This window comes from Eschrichtius robustus, chromosome X (assembly GCF_028021215.1).
Source record: "Eschrichtius robustus isolate mEscRob2 chromosome X, mEscRob2.pri, whole genome shotgun sequence".
Lineage (NCBI taxonomy): Eukaryota > Metazoa > Chordata > Mammalia > Artiodactyla > Eschrichtiidae > Eschrichtius > Eschrichtius robustus.
In genome coordinates, this window is record NC_090845.1 from 90001619 (window position 1) to 90018589 (window position 16971).

Consider the following 16971-nt stretch of genomic DNA (forward strand, 5'->3'; position numbering starts at 1 on the left):
GAACTGCATATATAATTTTTTCCAAGTCTGTGGCTTGCCTATTCATTTTGTTAATAATGTGTACAGATGAACAGAAAATTTATATTTTGATAGTCTACCTTTCTCTTTTATTATTAATGCTTCTTGTAGCCTGTCCAAGACATCTTTGCCTACTCCAAGGTAATGAATATGTTCCTCTATGTTTTCTGCTAGAAATCTTACAACTTTGGCTTTTATTTTTAGTGGAAAAGTTTAAGAAGTAAAGCTTTTACTTTTAGCTAGGAACGTGGAAAGAGGCAGTGGTCCCTCTGAAGGAGGCGATGTGGAACAGGCTATCACCTTCATTGGTTATTGGTCTATTCAGGTTTTCTACTTCTTCTTGAGCCAATTTTGATAACTTATATGATCCATTTTGTCTGAAATTCAAATTTAGTGGTAAAAAATTATGACTTGCATTTTAGAGGGGATGAATAGTGGAAATCAAGACTTACTTTAGGAGACGGATCCAAAAAAATATTGCTGTGATTTATGTCAAAGAGTGTTCTGCTTATGTTTTCCTCTAGGAGTTTTATAGTATCCAGTCTTACATTTAGGTCTTTAATCCATTTTGAGTTTATTTTTGTATATGGTGTTAGAGAACGTTCTAATTTCATTCTTTTACATGTAGCTGTCCAGTTTTTCCAGCACCACTTAAAAAAAATTAATTAGTTAATTAATTTATTTATTTTTGGCTGCGTTGGGTCTTCGTTGCTGCACGTGGGCTTTCTCTAATTGTGGCGAGCGGGGGCTACTCTTCCTTGCGGTGTGTGGGCTTCTCATTGCAGTGGCTTCTCTTGTTGAGGAGCATAGGCTCTACGTGCACAGGCTTCAGTAGTTGTGGCTCGAGAGCTCTAGAGCGCAGGCTCAGTAGTTGTGGCACACAGGCTTAGTTGCTCCGCGTAGTTGTGGCACACGGGCTTAGTTGCTCCGCAGCATGTGGGATCTTCCCGGACCAGGGCTCGAACCCGTGTCCCCTGCATTAGCAGGCGGATTCTTAACCACTGTACCACCAGGCAAGCTCCAGCACCACTTATTGAAGAGACCCATTTATATATTTTAATAAGACATGTATGTGTAATGTATAGAAAAGCATTTAACACAGAAAATTTATAAAAAGGGGAGGTAACTGTGCTTTGATAAGGACAGTGGTGTTAAAGCTGTACTAGTGCTTTTTCTGGGTTTGAATCTTATACTAGAATGTATTCTTGCGGAATTTGCATGCAATTACAAATAAACAAAGAGTTTAATAGAAAATAAGCAAACAGTAAAATACCTTAAGTATCTTTCCATCAGGATACGTAGATCTAAATATTTTTATCAGCCATATTGCATAAATTTAACCTAATTTATTTAATGTTTTCCCTATTGATGGACTTTTTATGTTGCTTCTGTTGTTTTAACCTTTGCAAGCACTGCAATAGATATCCTAGTATATGAATCTTTGTGAAACTGTGTAGGTATCAGGCTGGCTAAACTCCTAGGAATAGAATTGCTCAGTCAAAGAATTTGTGGGATATTATATTTATCATATAATAGATTTTGCCAAATAGCTCTCTGTAAAACTGTTGCATCACAGTATCTGCCTCCAACAGAGTGTGGGAGTGCCCATTTCCCCGTAAACCAGTCAACAACATTATCAAATTTCTAAATTTTGGCACTCCTAGATGAAACATGGCAACACATAGTTGTTTCGATTTGCATTTCTTTGAAGTTGAGCTTTTCTTCATATGTTTATCCGTCATTGGTATTTCTTTTCTGCAAACAAATCCATTTGCATCTTTGGCATGCTTTCTATTGGCTTACCATTTTATTAATGATTTGTAAGAGTTTTTAGATTATTACAAATAAGCTGTTTGACATCCTATGCTCATGAGTTTTTAATTTTTTTTTTAAGTTTACTAAAATTTTAAATGTCTTCACAATCAATTTCTAAATGCTTCCCTCTGATGGGGAACATAAATTGGTCACAGTCGATTGAGTTCTGAAAAGCCATTAGTAAGGGTCTAAGGCACTCTGGGCTTCCTGTTTCACCTCCTAGAGGGGCCTCCCACACACAGGGGCCCCTCAGGCAGGGAGCTTCCTGCTGGGGTGTCAGATTTCAACCTAAGAAAGAGGCTGCCTGAAGGGTCTATATTTAGAGTATGACTCCCCAGCAGGGGCAGCTGGATGTCTGGGGACTAAGTTCCGCATACTTTGTCCCTGAGTTCTGGGATTATTCTGAGGGGCTTGTATGGGTGGTGCAGTGAAACCGTAACAGAAGGCAGGGACTTCCCCCTGGCGACTGCTTGGGATCCTGTAAACTGCTTTTTGTGAGAGAAAGATGACATGGATTTCAGGAGTATTGCCCACAGACCCATAGTCAGCCACAGACCTTACCCCCAATCTCTACTGAAAGATGCTGAACACTGTATGCCCCCGCTGCTAGGGTTAGGGTTGGGTCCCAGCTGCTATGGGGACACACAGTGCATGAATGGCAGATAGTGGAGATATCTCACCAGTGTCATGATCTAATGAAAATCCACCTGTTAAGCTTCATTTCCATTAGTGGGATAGCACAGTTGGTCCTTTCCTGGGTGTGATGAGACTGATTTGATCACACGCTTATGTAAAATCCCAATAAAACTCCTTGAGTGGAAAACAGGTTAATCTGGGAAGTCACTAGTTTTCAGGCGCTGGGTTCATCAGGAGTGGGGTCTCCATTCCATCACCCAGGAGTCATCTATGAAGAAGTTCTCAGACACCTGACACAAGATCATCAATAAATTCAGCCAGAACTTCGAAAGGTTGTAAATCGCTTGTGTAAAATTGCCAAGATTGGTCTTTCCAAAGATGAATTTATAGGTCACATTGAAAACCTATTGGTTTTGTTCAGGAAAATTTTATATTTAAAATGTTAATAATTACCAGTCTGTTTTGAAAGCTGTGAAATAATTTATAGCAATTCGAAAACATTCTTAATGTGGCACAAAATAACGTCAACAAATGGATGAGGCTTTTGTTATTTTTACAACCTAATTTGTAAATGTCAAACGAAAATGGCTTGACGCCATTTCCCCATTACAAAAACAATGAATGTGACGTTAAAAGGGAAAAAAAAGGAACATAAAAAAGAAAGTTAAACCTCTCCTTGCACTCTCTGCTCCCCTTCCTGACACCTCTTCCCTAGCCCATTTTGGTGCAGCAACGTACCCAATGGGGATGCTAGTCTTATAGCGTAAGAGAGAAAGAGTCCTCAAAGAAGCAGCTGAAAAGGCCGGAGCCAAGGCCTGAGGGTGGATGGGGGACGCAGACCCTCCCTGGTAACAAGAGAAGGGCAAACTCCAACCGCAGGGAGGTGATGCCACTTGTGGGCTCTCAGATTGGAGGGAAAGGAGCTGAGTGACCGGGCCTCGCGCACAGCTGGGTGGAGGGGGAGATCTTGCGCGCGGAGGTGGAGGGGAGGGTCCTGTTGAACTCCCCGCCGGCCCTGGTTGAGGGGGGGGGGGGAATCCGAGGGCGAGCTAGGCGGTGACGCGGGGTCCTCACGTGACCGGGAGCTGCAGAGCGACGCAGCCTTCGGTGCAGTCGTCACTCGTGTCTGGGTACCAGCTCCCCGCTGCCCTGCGAACGGCGGGCTGGCATCGGGCCCGGGGGAAGCGGAGCAGGTAAGGGCCCCGTGCGCCGAAGCCAGGGCGGCAGCGGACTGCGGATCCCCGGAGCTGGTCCGGGGGTGGCGGACAAAGCGGGCTCAAGTTCCCAGAGCCTTCGCTCAGATTCTCCCGAGCCCTCCTCCTCCTCCCTACGTCTGTGCTGGGGAACCGTGAGCTTTGACAGGACGAATGGTGGAGGGAGTGTCTCAAGAGGGAAATGCAGAGATTGAGATGCCCCATTCTCTCTGAATCTAATCACAGACCACACACGCCCGCTCCGCCTCCTGCTCATTTCAGTGGAAGGGACACGCCACGGTGGCGTTTGCAGAGAAAATGGTGGGCCTTAGTGACTGGACGGCGGGGTTGGTGAGGGTGGCGTCTCGCAACGTGGGGAGGGACGTTTGATAACTGGGTTCCTGAATCCAGCGTTGGGATCTGTGTCCTGGGAACTGGTCCAAGCACTCAGTGCCTTTACTATCTCCTGTCTGAAGACAGTAATTCGGGGTGGCACTGTTCGCGGCAAGGCGAGGGAAGGAGAGGAGACAACTGCACAGGATCTGCGGAGGTTAGTGTGGGCACGGGCACCCGCTGTGAACAGTTGAAGCGCTCTATGAATATTCTCTGTGACAGGAACTTAGGCGCCTCTATCTGGTTGGGATATAGGGTGGGGCTATAGTGGACTTTCCCTAAATTGCGTTCACTTACCAAGCTTGGGCTTTTTAACGTAAAGTGTACGTTGAAGACCAATAAAGACAGCAACTTTTCTAGGGATGCTTTTATTTGCGCCTCAGAAAATACAAATTGTTGTCACAAAGAATTACTTTTTTTTGTTTTGTTTTGGAGATAGCCTTTGCGGGGCAGGGATGGTGATTCTGCAGAAGCAAAAGCCTCCCTCCACCACACACACACCGTGTCTCATATGCTGGAGATTCCTAGAGATGGGTTTAAAGAGAAGTAGATGGCAGTAGGCTGTTCTAGTAGGCAGTAGAACTACTACTGTTCTAGTAGGCAGTAGATTCTAGAATATGGGATATGGGGGCCTCTCTGTGTCTCCTGGTTTTCCAGTTTTTCAGATTCTCCCACCTGTCTGCACAGGTGAAGGAAAAGATGGACTTTTGGGAGAAGCCCTAGAATCCTACAGGTGGTTTTAGAATAATTCGCCTCTGTCTCTCCCCCCTTTTTCCTGCCTCCCCTTTCCACTCTGCCCATTTCAGTGCTGGAGAAGCCCTAGGTTTTCCTTGCCAGAGAACAGATCTCTAAATCCAGTAAGGCAGGTACTGGGACCCATGTTTCAGATGCTGGGATGTCACAAGCACTCAACTTTCACCTTCCCTTTTTTCTCTGTTTTTTCCTAGGTCTACCCATAGGGCGACAGTAGGGCTGTTTACCACTGAAAGCAAGGGAACTTGGGAGACTGGCCTGGGACCGTGGAGGTTGGTGTGAAGATGGGCAGTGCCTGGGGGTAACAAGAGAGGGTGGGCATATAAGGTGGCTGAGACTTGAGACGGTCTCAGTGGAGGGTTCTTCTGCCCCTCCTACACTCTGCCAGATTTCCACAGTGTTGCTACGCCTCCTACTGATTTCAGTGCAGGAAATAGTAGGAATGTTGGGGTAAGGGTGGGCTGGAGTGTGACGGAGAGAAGACTTGAAAGGATGGATCATATTAGCAAACTGGACATGGGCTCTCACAAGGCAGGGACTGGAGTCAGGGATCAAGGTGCTTATTTGTTCTGTGAAGGACCCGGTCTCTACTATCTGTTTACTTGTCCACAGGTTGGTCTACAGGTCTGAAAGGCTTGAGATCACCGGAAGCAAAGAAACAAGGAGGAAATTATCCCTGATAGGTATAGACTGGTAAGAGGATGGCGACTGGCTGGGTAGACATCTAAGATGGGTTGCTGGAGACCAGTGTCCATCCAGTAGGGCCAGTGTCCAGTCTGGAGGATCCTCAGTCTCTCCTTTTTCCAGTCACTTTTCCCACCATCTCTTCACTTACCCCACACCTTCACCTTTATTTTGGCACAGGGAGTGGGGCGAATTGAAGGGGATAGAGAGGTAGCTTGCTAATAATATATCTGTCACAACAAGAGCAAAATCTTCACTTCCGCCTGTCCATCTGTCTGTCTCTAGGTCCACAGATCTCATGAGTTTATAGATCTACTTTACGGTATAACTCCAATCAAGAGAAGGAAAGAGGAGGGAACTGCCTTGATCATTACAGGTTGGTATGAGGGTGGGGACCTGTGGGAGTGGTGACCAGAGTAGGTCCAGTAAAAATCGAAGTCTGAGGGCTTCCCAGTGTCTACCATTCATAGTCAGCCTTACCACCATCCTTTCCACTGTTCATTTGGTATAAGGAAATGTGTACAGAAGTACCTTGGGGGAAATTGTTGGGCACTGGGGAAGATGGAGAGGAGATAAAATAAAAGGGATGGAGAGAGAATTTGCTGATCGTCCTCTTCTTCCACCAAGCACATCCTTTTTACACTTTCCTGTCCTTCTGTATCTATCTGTGCGATGCACAGAATTAGAAGAGAAATTTTAGTGCATTTCCTTCCTCCACTTCTAGGTCCACCTCCAGTGGCAACTGTAGTGGCCTTTGAGTGGCTGAAGACCAACACCCTCACAGGCCTACGTGCAGACCTACTACCCACTTTTCCCAGCCTGACTGAGCCCCTCTGTACCTTGTTCGTGTCTTCAGCAGGGGTGATTACATGGGTCGTGTTCAGGAAGTGGGCTGGGTGACCGCAGGACTGATGATCTGGGCTGGTGCTTGCTACTGCATTTACAGATTAACCAAGGGAAGAGCCCAGAGTGTGAGGAGACTTGCCAGAAATGGGTCCAGAGTCAAGATGGAGACTGTGGTTGGGATACAGAACCAGACCTTGGCGATGTGTGAAGCCATGGTTGGGACAGAGATTGAGACTAGACCCAAGCCCAAGACTGGAGCAGAAACTGGAGCAGGAGGTGGGGCTGGGGCGGAAGTAGAGACTAAGACCACTTCTACAGCCAGAATCAAAACCAACTCTCAAGCCAAGGCAATGGCTGAGGCAGAGACAGAGACCCAATCTGAGGCCAAAACAGTGGCTGGAACAGTGGTCATAACAGAGGCTGTGATCCTGACTGAGGCCAAAGCCAGTGAAGTGGCCATGAAAGAAGCAGTGACCCAAACTGACTCTGAGTCTGGGAGACTAGTCAAGAAAGAAGCAATGACCCAGACCAAAGCAGAAACTCGTATATTGGCTGAAAAAGAGACAGAAATGAACAGAGTGATGGTGACACAGAATGAGGCCTTGGCAGTAATCAGGGAAGTGGCCAAGATGGGTGCCATAAACAAGATTGGAAATGTGGCTGAGACCAAGTTGAGAGCCCTGGAAGAGACTGTGAGTGTGGCCAAGACTCAGTCTGAGGCCAGGTCTGGTACCTCAGTTGAGGCTAAGGGAAATCATAACACCAAGTCCAAGGCAGAAGCTGGAGCACACATGAAGTCCTGTGCACTGTCTCAGGCTGTGGCCAAGATCCAGGTTGACGACATGCTTGGTACTGGGGTTGAGGCCAAGGGGAATTGCAAAACCGCGTCTCAGGCTGGGTCTGTGGCAGATATGAGGGCTTCTGCTCAGCCTCAGATTGTAGCCAAGGCCCAGACTGAGGCCGTGCCTGGGGCAATGGTTGATGCTGGGGTTAAGACCAATGCCATGTGTGAGGCAGGGGTGGGGGCAGGTACAAGTGCTTCTACACAATCTCAGACTGTGACCAAGAAACAGGCTGAGACAATGTCTGGTGCCAGGGTTGATGATAGGGGAAATAACAATGTCACATCTAGGGCAATGACTGGAGCTGACACGAGGGCTGCTGCTCAGCCTCAAGCTGTAGCCGGTGCTCAGACTGAGGCTACGCCTGATGCCAGGGGTAAGGGTAGAGGCAATTCCAATGCCGTATCTAAGGTGGGGGTTGGGACAGACACTGAGTCCTATACACAGCCTCAGCCTAAGGCCAATGTCCAGGCTGATGCCTTGCCTGATGACAGGATTAAGGCTCAGGGCAATGCCAACACCAAGCCTAAAGAAGAGGCTGGGACAGACACAAAGGCACAGTCTCAGACTTCCACTAAGAGCCAGGTTGAGGCTCTACCTAGTACCAGAGGTAAAGCTAGGGGCAAAGCCAAAGGCAAGTGTAAGGCAGGGGTCGGAGCAGACATGAAAACCTGTGCACAGCCTCAAGCTGGGGTCAAGGCCCAAGCTGATGTTTTCCCTGATTCCAGGATTGATGGCAGGGGTGATCCTGATACCATTTCTGGGGCAGGGGCTAAGGCAGAACTGAGGGCCTGTGCTCAGCCTCAGGAAATGGCCAGTTCCCAGGGCGAGGCCTTGCCTGGTGCCAAGAAGAAGGTCCAGGACAATCCCAATGCTGTGTCTAAGTCAGGGGCTGGGCCACATGCAAAGAGCTCTGCACAGCCCCAGGCTATGGCCAATACCCAGGGGGAAGCCTTGCCTGGTGTCAGGAATAAAGTCCGGGGCAATCCCAATGCTGTGTCTAAGGCAGGTACTGGGCCAGATACAAAGGGCTCTGCCCAGCCTGAAACAGATACAACAAGCCCTGCTCAGCCCCAGGCTGTGGCCAATTCTCAGGGTGAGGCCTTGTGTGGTACTAAGAATAAGGTCCGGGGCAATCCCAATGCTGTGTGTAAAGCAGGGACTGGACCAGATACAAAGAACTCTGCCCAGCCCCAAGCTGTGGCCAGTTCCCAAGGTGAGACTTTGCCTGGTGTCAAGATTAAAGTCAGGGGCAATCCCAATGCTGTGTCTAAGGCGGGGGCTGGGCCAGATACAAAGGGCTCTGCCCAGCCTCAAACAGATACAACAGGCTCTGCTCAGCCCCAGGCTGCGGTCAGTTCTCAGGGTGAAGACTCACCTGGTACTAAGAATAAGGTCCGGGGCAATCCCAATGCTGTGTCTAAAGCAGGGTCTGGGCCAGATACAACGTGTTCTGCCCAGCCTCAAACAGATACAACAAACACTGTCCAGCCCCAAGCGGTGGCCAATTCTCAGGGTGAGGTCTTGCCTGCTGCCAAGAATAAGGTCAGGGGTAATCCCAATGATGTGTCTAAGGCAGAGGCTGGAGCAGATACAGTGGGCTCTGTTCAGCCTCAAGCTGAGTCTAATTCCCAAGGTGAAGCCTTACCTGGTGCCAGAAATAAGGTCCGGGGCAATCCCAGTGCTGTGTCTAAGGTAGGGTCTGGGCCAGATACAAAGGGCTCTGCCCAGCCCCAGGCTGCAGCCAATTCCCAAGGTGAGACCTTATATGGTACTAAGAATAAGGTCCGGGGCAATCCCAATGCTGTGTCTAAGGTAGGGTCTAAGACAGATACGAAGGGCTCTGCTCAGCCCCAGGCTGCAGCCACTTCCCTGGGTGAGGCGTTGTGTGGTACTAAGAATAAGGTCCGGGGCAATCCCAGTGCTGTGTCTAAGGCAGGGGCTGGGCCAGATACAGCAGACTCTGCCCAGCCTCAGACAGATACAACAGGCTCTACTCAGCCCCAGGCTGTGGCCAGTTCCCAGGGTGACGCCTTGCTTGGTGCCAGGAGTAAGGTCAAGGGCAATCCCAATGCTGTGTCTAAAGCAGGGACTGGACCAGGTACAACAGGCTCTGCCCCACCCCAGGCTGTGGCCAATTCCCAGGGTGAGGGCTTGCTTGGTGCCAGGAGTAAGGTTAGGGGCAATCGTGTTGCTGAGTCTAAGGTAGAGGCTGGAGCAGGTACGATGGGCTCTGGCCAGCGTCAGTCTGTAGCCCATTCCCAGAGTAAGACCTCGTCTGGGGCAAAGGACAAGGCTATGCGTAAGTCTGAGGCAGAAGCCACAGGAGATGTCTCTGTAAAGCCCAAGGCTAAGGCCACGCCCACTTCTGAGAGTGAGGGTGGGGCAGGCACTCAGGCCTGCAAAAAGTCTCAGCCTAAGGTCCATGACTACTACTGGAATGGGATTGGTGTTGAGGACTGGATTGCTTCTGAGCGATGGATCAAATTTAGGTTTCAGGCTAGGGATGGATACTGGGAGAATAGCATGTCCTGGGCTGATGATGAGAATGAAGCCAATGTTGAATCCTGGAGTGCGACTAGGGGTGAGAATGAGGTTGGTATTCAGTCCTGGGCTGGAGCTGGGGACCAGGCCAGTGGAGGGCTCTGGGCTGGGAGTCACGCCAGTGAACAGTCCTGGGCTGCAGGCCAGGCCAGTGGGGGCTACTGGGTAGAGGCTGGGGACAAGGCTGTTGGAGGGTCCTGGACTGTGGCTGAGAACCAGGCCAGTGGGGCTTCTTGGGCTGGCACTGGGAACCAGGCTGTTGTGGTGCCCTGGACTGGAGCTCAGGCCAGTGAGAGTTCCTGGGCTGGGGGCCAGGCCAGTGGGGTATCCTGGACTGGGGGAGAGGCCATTGGAGTGTCCTGGACTGTGGTTGAGAACCAGGCCAATGGAGCATCCTGGGCTGGGGCTGAGGCACAGGCCAGTGGAAGGTCCCAGGATGGGGCTGGGATTCAGGCTAATGGAGGGTCCTGGGCTCAGGCTACGGCTGGGAATGTGGTTAACATTGGGTACTGGGCTGTGGCTGTGGACCAGGCTACTGGAGGGTCCTGGATTCTGACTAGTGATCTGTCTGGCGGTGCGTCCTGGGTTGGGACTAGTGATTTGTCTGGTGGTGGATCCAAGCCTAGACTTGAGGATCAGACCAATGAAAATGTGTCCTGGGCTGGAGCTGGGCTGGGGCCTGAAAACCAGTCCAGGGGAAGGGCCTGGGCTGACACTGCGGACCAAGCCAGTGGAGGGTCTGGGCTAGGGCTTGTGGATCAGTCCAGTGGTGGGTCCTGGGTTACGGCTGGAGAACAGCCCAATAGAGGGTCTAGGCCAGGGTTTGCAGACCAGTCCAGTGGTGGGTCCTGGGCTGGCACTGGGAACCAGGCCAGTGAAGGATTCTTGGTGGGGGTCGTGGATCAGGCCAGTGGGGGTTCTTGGACTGGGACTGGTGATCAGTCTGGTGGTGGGTCCAAGCCTGGATTTAAGGATCAGGTCAGTGAAGAAGGGTCTTTGGCTGGGGCTGGTAGCCAGGCTGGTGGAGGGACTAGGTCGGGGCCTGAGGACCAGTCCAGTGGAGGGTCTTGGGCTGACTCTGGGGACCAAGCCAGTGGAGGTTTCTTGGTTGGGGCTGTGGACCAGGCCAATGAAGGGTCCTGGGTTGGACCTGGGCATCAGGCTGGTGGTGAGGCAAAGCCTAGATATGAGGATCAGGCCAAATCTGGAAGAGTGTCTTGGGCTGACAGTGGGGGCCAGGCGAGTGGAGGGTCTACACTGGGCCCCAGGGACCAGTCCATTGGAGATTCCTGGGCTGGCATTGGGGACCAGGCCAGTGGAGGATCCAGGCCGGTGCTCAAGGATCAGTCCACTGGATGGTTCTATGCTTGCAGTGGGAGTCAGGCCAATACAGGAGGGTCCTGGGGTGGGGCTAGTGGCCAGGCCATTGGAGGGCCCATGAACCAGTCCAGTGGTGGGTCCTGGGCTGATACTGGCAGTCAGGTCAGTGGAGGGTCTTGGGCTGGGGCTGGGGATCAGGCTGGTAGCTGTTCCAAACCTGGATTTGAGGATCAGGCCAGTGGAGGAGCGTTCTGGTCTGGTGCTCAGGACCAGGCCATTGGAGGGTCTAGTCCAGGGCTTGCAGACCAGCCCAGTGGTGGGTCCTGGGTTGGCGCTGGGAGTCAGGCCAGTGGAAGGTCCTGGATTGTGGCTGGGGATCAAGCTGGTAGCTGTTCCAAAGCTGGGTTTGAGGATCAGGCCAGTGGAGGAGGCTCCTGGGCTGGCACTGGGGATCAGGCTTGTGGAAAATCCTGGGCTGGGTCTAAGCCTGGGAATGAGGCCAGTAGAGGGTCTAGCCTGGGGCCTGAAGAGCAGGCAAGTGGAGGGTCCTGGGCTAGGCCTGGAGACCAGACCAGTAGAAGGTCTCAGGTGAGTGCTGGGACAGAGGCCAGTGAAGGATCCTGGTTTGGGGCTGGGAGTGAGGCTAGTACAGGGTCTTGGTTCTGGAGAGGGGAAGAAGCTGGTATTGTGTCTAGTCCTGGAGATAAAAATGAGGCCAGTATTGAATCCAGCTCAGTGGTTAGGGAAGAGGCTGTCATTAGTTCTAGATTTGGGGCTGAGAACAAAAACAGTATTGGGTCCTGGATCAGATCTGACGAGGCTGCCTGTATGGATTCCTGTGTGGGGGCTGAGGCTGGGGCTGGGGTTGGGGCTGAGGTCAGGCAGGAGTCTTGGCTCTGGGATGGAGATGCAGCCACTACAGGGTCTAGGCTTGGGGTTGGGGAAGAGGCTGGCATGGGGTCCTGGACTTTGGCTGGGGATGTAGATGAGGATGAGCTAAGTAGGGCATCCAGCCCTGATATTGAGGAGATAAGTTTAAGGTCCTTGTTTTGGGCTGAGAGTGAGAACAATAATGCATTCAGATCTAAGCGTGAGAAGGATGTCAATTTTGAGCGTAGGGCTGGAGATAAGGCCAGCACCAAAGACAAGCTTGAAGCTGCTGGTGGAGTCGATGTAAAGTCTTGTTTCTGGGATGGTAATGAAAACAGAAGTGAGGATAAATCTGCACCTAAGACTAAAGCCAAAAAGTCAGCTGAATCAAGAGTCACATATCCATCCATGGTCCCTGGGGCAGGAATGGGGTCATGGGCCGGAGCCATGATCTGGACAGAAATGAAATTTCCATACCAAAATGAGTCCTGCTTCCCACCTGAAGATGAGCTCAGAAAGCAGATCAGGTCTGGGGAGAAAACTCAGCCTTGGGCCTGCCGCTGTAGACGTGAAACTAATATGGATCCACGAGAGCTTGAAAAACTCATTTGCATGATTGAGATGACTGAAGATCCTTCTATTCATGAAATAGCCAATAATGCTCTGTATAACAGTCGTGATTACCCATTTTCCCATGAAGTCATTCGTAATGCAGGTAGAATCTCAATTATTGAAGGCTTGCTCAATAATCCCTACCCCAGTGTTAGGCAGAAGGCTTTAAATGCACTGAATAACATCTCGGTGGCTGCTGAAAATCATAGGAAGGTTAAAACATACTTAAACCAAGTATGTGAAGACACCATCACCTATCCCTTGAATTCAAATGTGCAGCTGGCTGGATTGAGATTGATAAAGCACCTGACTATTATTAGTGAATATCAGCATATGGTTACAAATTACATTTCAGAATTTCTTCGTTTGTTAACTGTGGGAAGTGGAGAAACTAAAGACCATATTTTGGGAATGCTTTTAAATTTCTCTAAAAATCCATCTATGACAAAAGACTTGCTCATTGCCAATGCACCGGCGTCACTGATTAATATCTTTAGCAAGAAAGAGACAAAGGAAAATATTCTTAATGCTCTTTCACTATTTGAAAATATAAATTACCATTTTAAAAGAAGAGCAAAAGTATTTACCCAGGACAAGTTCAGTAAAAATTCCCTTTATTTCATATTCCAACGACCTAAAGCATGTGCCAAGAAACTTCGAGTCTTAGCAGCAGAATACAATGACCCTGAGGTGAAAGAAAGAGTTGAGCTATTATTAAGTAAACTCTGATTAGTTGTAATTTTCCAAACAAATTTGAGTAATATTTTGGTTTTGCAGCCTGGAAGTAATGCACATTGTAAATTGCATTATAATTTCTAAAGTGATGTTGCTTATGATGGTCGTTAGCTGGACCATTTTATGAACACCAAATGAATTCAATCTTGTACTGAAAATACATGTGTTGATTTTTACCTTGTCTGGATTGAGATATTTTTGGTATGCTTCATGAGCAGAAACTGAACTGATTCTTCATAAGTAAGGTAATCTTTGGTCCTTTGTGTGGACTTATGTTTATACATTTGAGACTTTATTTTTATGTCATCAATAAAGTTGTGTGTTTTAAGCAGAAAAAAAGACACGTCTTTGTCCTTGAATCTGTGATCTATTTGGAAAGGCAAGATGTATGGAAACAAAAAGATACTAACAAAACCGGAGAACCTCTGATCATAGCCAGCTGTTTCCTATTAGTGCTTAAAGGCAGAAGAAACTTCTGCATGCAACAGTGTTCAGGGAAAGTTTTGCAGAGGAGGGGGCACTTAAGTAAGCTGGGCATGAAAGACAGGATAAAAACAGGGCAGAAGGGCATTGGAGGAAGGAGGAGTGATGGGAAGAAAGGCATGGAGGTGGGAATTTTGCTCCACAGAGGAGGCTGGCCTGCCTGGAGTACAAAGTGTGGGGAGGGGAGTGATGGGAAATACAGTCCAGCAGTTGGGTGAGTCCCATTCATGGAGGATCCCTGATTTCTAAACTGAGGTGTCTGTATATTCTACCCACCTCTGGGAGACACGAAAGCCTTTTGTGACCAGAGGAGTGACAGGATGAAAGGAACATTATGTGGCTGACTTGTGTGCAGAATGGGTCAGAGTTGGGGTGGGGACAGGAGTGGCCACTGGAGATTGGAACACCACTTAGGAAGTTACCACCATAGTTCAGGCATAGTTGCTAAAGGCGTGAAATTTCACTGGTGGCAATGGGAGTGGCAAGGGGAGGAAGTAAATGAGAGACGCTTTGAATGAAGAAGTGCTGGAACCTATCCTGGGGACATACAGAGAGGGACAATTTTATTGTAGGGTCCTGAGGGCATTTGATAGGAAAACATCCTCTTTCTTGTCCAACTCTGGTGTCTATGGGAGTGAATATGTTAGTGATTATTTTGGAATTATGAAAAAATATAATAGAAGAAAGAATAATTTTTAGAGCTTCTATCAGACTTCTTTTACAAGATTGGTTGGGGCAGGGTCTTTATGGAACCATCGAGAGGGCTGTTGGCATCCATACTGGAGAAGATCCACCTCTCTTCCAACCTAGAGTATGGTGAGGGTGTGGGTGGAGGGACACCTTCAAACTGTGCTGGTGGGAGCATACTTGGTACAAGATCCATTTGGATACATGTTTTAGAAGCTTGCAAGATGTGCACGCTCTTTGACCCAGAAATTCCTCTTGTAGAAATTTATCATTAGGAGATAATCAAATAATTGGCTTGTACAAGGCTGTGCATCCGCACCTTTTTGAAGAGTGAAAAATTGTGAATGACCCAAGTGTCTTGAAATAGGCACTTGGCTAAGAAATTAAGGTATGTCTACACATTGAGACATTATGCAGCTCTTGAAACTGTTGATGGGCAACTATACTTATTTACATGGGAAAAACTCAGCATATAATCTTAAATGGGGAAAATAGGCTGCAAAAGCACATGCTCTACTTTTTATGAAGAAAGAACATATATTTAAATTATGTCTATGTATAAACTTTGGTGTGTATACTCTTGAGAATGTGGATAGTTCCCTGTGAGTGTAAGATTAATGGGTAATTTTACCTGTTTTTTACTCATCTGTATTTTCTGATATTTATATAATAAACCAGGACTTTTTGCATAATTTACTAAAAGGAAACGGATGAATTCAGGCTAAGCAGGCCTGTTAATAGCATTTCAGGGCACTAGAGCAAAAGTATAAATGGAGGTTCACATATTTATGTCTGAATATTTGGAAGGTATAAATAAAATTTTAAAATAAATATTACTTAAATAAAGCCAGAAATATAAGTATAAATGTTTGAAATTTTAAATTTCATTAATCGTTTTGAAAGTAAAGCTGTTCTCAATTCTACCATTTGATGGTCACCAACTTTCCAGTGGGAAAAATGATGTCATACTTGTGGTGAATTCTTCAATCTGCTGCCCTAATCCTCCTTCAGGAATAAAGAGTTTATTATTTCAGTTGCTAGGAGTGCTGCCAGCAGACAGCCCTCAGCTGTCAGCCCTCTTCAGGAATTGCCTCAGCTAGAAAGCCACCTCCCCCAAGGTCATACCTCCTTTCTGGGGTACTTCACATTCAATGACTGATCTACATGGCCTTCTTGCCCCAAATGGGACAGCTTAACTTCTCCCTCTGTCCAATCCTGCTTCCTTCTTTTCCTTTCCACAGGTTTTAATCCTAAGAGCATTCCCTAATAAAAGCCCTTCATGCTGAACCCTGTCTCTGAGTCTGCCCTCCAGGAAGCCAACCTACAAAAGTTGGTACAAGAAGAGGTTCAGAAAAGCATACACTGTGATGAAATTTAGGAGATGGATCATCTGCTGCCCAGCTGGCAATGAGGACCCCATCATTTGTGGTAGGTGGAGTAGATAGACACGTGGAACAGGTAGCAGAGGAGTTAGAGCTTTCACTGGAGGTGAACTAGAATGGCATTCATGGAAGGGAATGCATTAACTGGTGCCATGTGGTAGACATTTGAGAAATATGTGAGGTATATTAAATATAAGGAAGTCCAGAAAATTGAGTGGCTATTGCTCAGCTTGATGGACCTCTAGGAAAAGATAATGAAAAGCTGAATTAAATTAGTCAACAATTTAAGCTATGTGTGAAAGCCAGAGGGTTTCATTCACAGCATATAAAGAGGCCCTCATCTTTTTCAGGTAGAGAGTAGAGAAATCTGAGGACCAAGCCCAGGACTTATTGAAACAAGCTTCAAAGAAAGTTAAAATCTAAACCAAGATAAGTCTGCTATGCCAAGACCAGGGCCCTGGTTAGGAAGGAATGTGACCCTGACACATGGAATGGGGACATCTGGATTGATGTCCCTAAATGTCTTATATCCTCAGATTTCCCTGAGCTCCTTGAGCGTTCAGAAGTGTCCCACTCCTTCCTATTAAGGGTTAGTGCTTCACCTTGCTTGAACATGCAGAGCCCTTTCCCTTGTAAGATAATGTGTGTTTCCCACAGAATATGCCCCCACCTCCCATCCTGGCCACTGGGCCTATGTCTAGGGTTAAGTTACATAACTTCGTTGGTGTTGTGCTGGGCCTAATAAGGAAGGAAAGGGAATATCTCAAGAAGGAGCTGCAGGACCTAGCCAGCATGTTCTAGCAGGTGCTGAGGGAGTAAGCATGGGACTGAATTCTGAGGGCCTTGATCAGGGGAGCTAGAATATAAAATTGAGTAAGGGAGAATTAATTGATTAGAGAGTCCTCTACCAAGATACAGGATTTAACATCCTGGAAAAGATCCCAGGAGATCAATGTGAACTCACTATTAGAATGGCTCCTCAAAGAATGGCAAAAAACCAATGGCCCACATTGAGGTATAAAGGCCAGGGTTGCCATTGCAGATGGTGGGAGAAGGGATTAAAGGCTCAGGGAAGTGGGAATAGAATAAATATATTATAAAGCCAGAAAGCCCTCCAGAGGACTATGTTCTGGAGGAGGACCCAAAGGACACACCATT

At 48.0% G+C, this 16971-nt stretch overlaps 1 protein-coding gene across 3 annotated transcripts; it reads left to right on the forward strand.

Annotated features, from left to right (window-relative positions):
* Positions 1–3558: 3558 nt before the first annotated feature.
* On the forward strand, positions 3559–13496 carry ARMCX4 (armadillo repeat containing X-linked 4). 3 transcript variants are annotated; one of them, XM_068533772.1, is made up of 5 exons: positions 3559–3662; positions 5003–5080; positions 5421–5501; positions 5778–5868; positions 6217–13496. In XM_068533772.1, the coding sequence occupies exon 5, from the start codon at positions 6362–6364 to the stop codon at positions 13253–13255; it is 6894 nt and encodes a 2297-aa protein (XP_068389873.1). In that variant the 5' UTR covers positions 3559–3662; positions 5003–5080; positions 5421–5501; positions 5778–5868; positions 6217–6361; the 3' UTR covers positions 13256–13496. The 3 variants fall into 3 exon arrangements, with proteins under 3 accessions (XP_068389873.1, XP_068389875.1, XP_068389874.1); XM_068533773.1 differs by lacking the exon at positions 3559–3662 and adding an exon at positions 4069–4212; XM_068533774.1 differs by lacking the exon at positions 5421–5501.
* The last annotated feature ends 3475 nt before the right edge of the window (positions 13497–16971 follow it).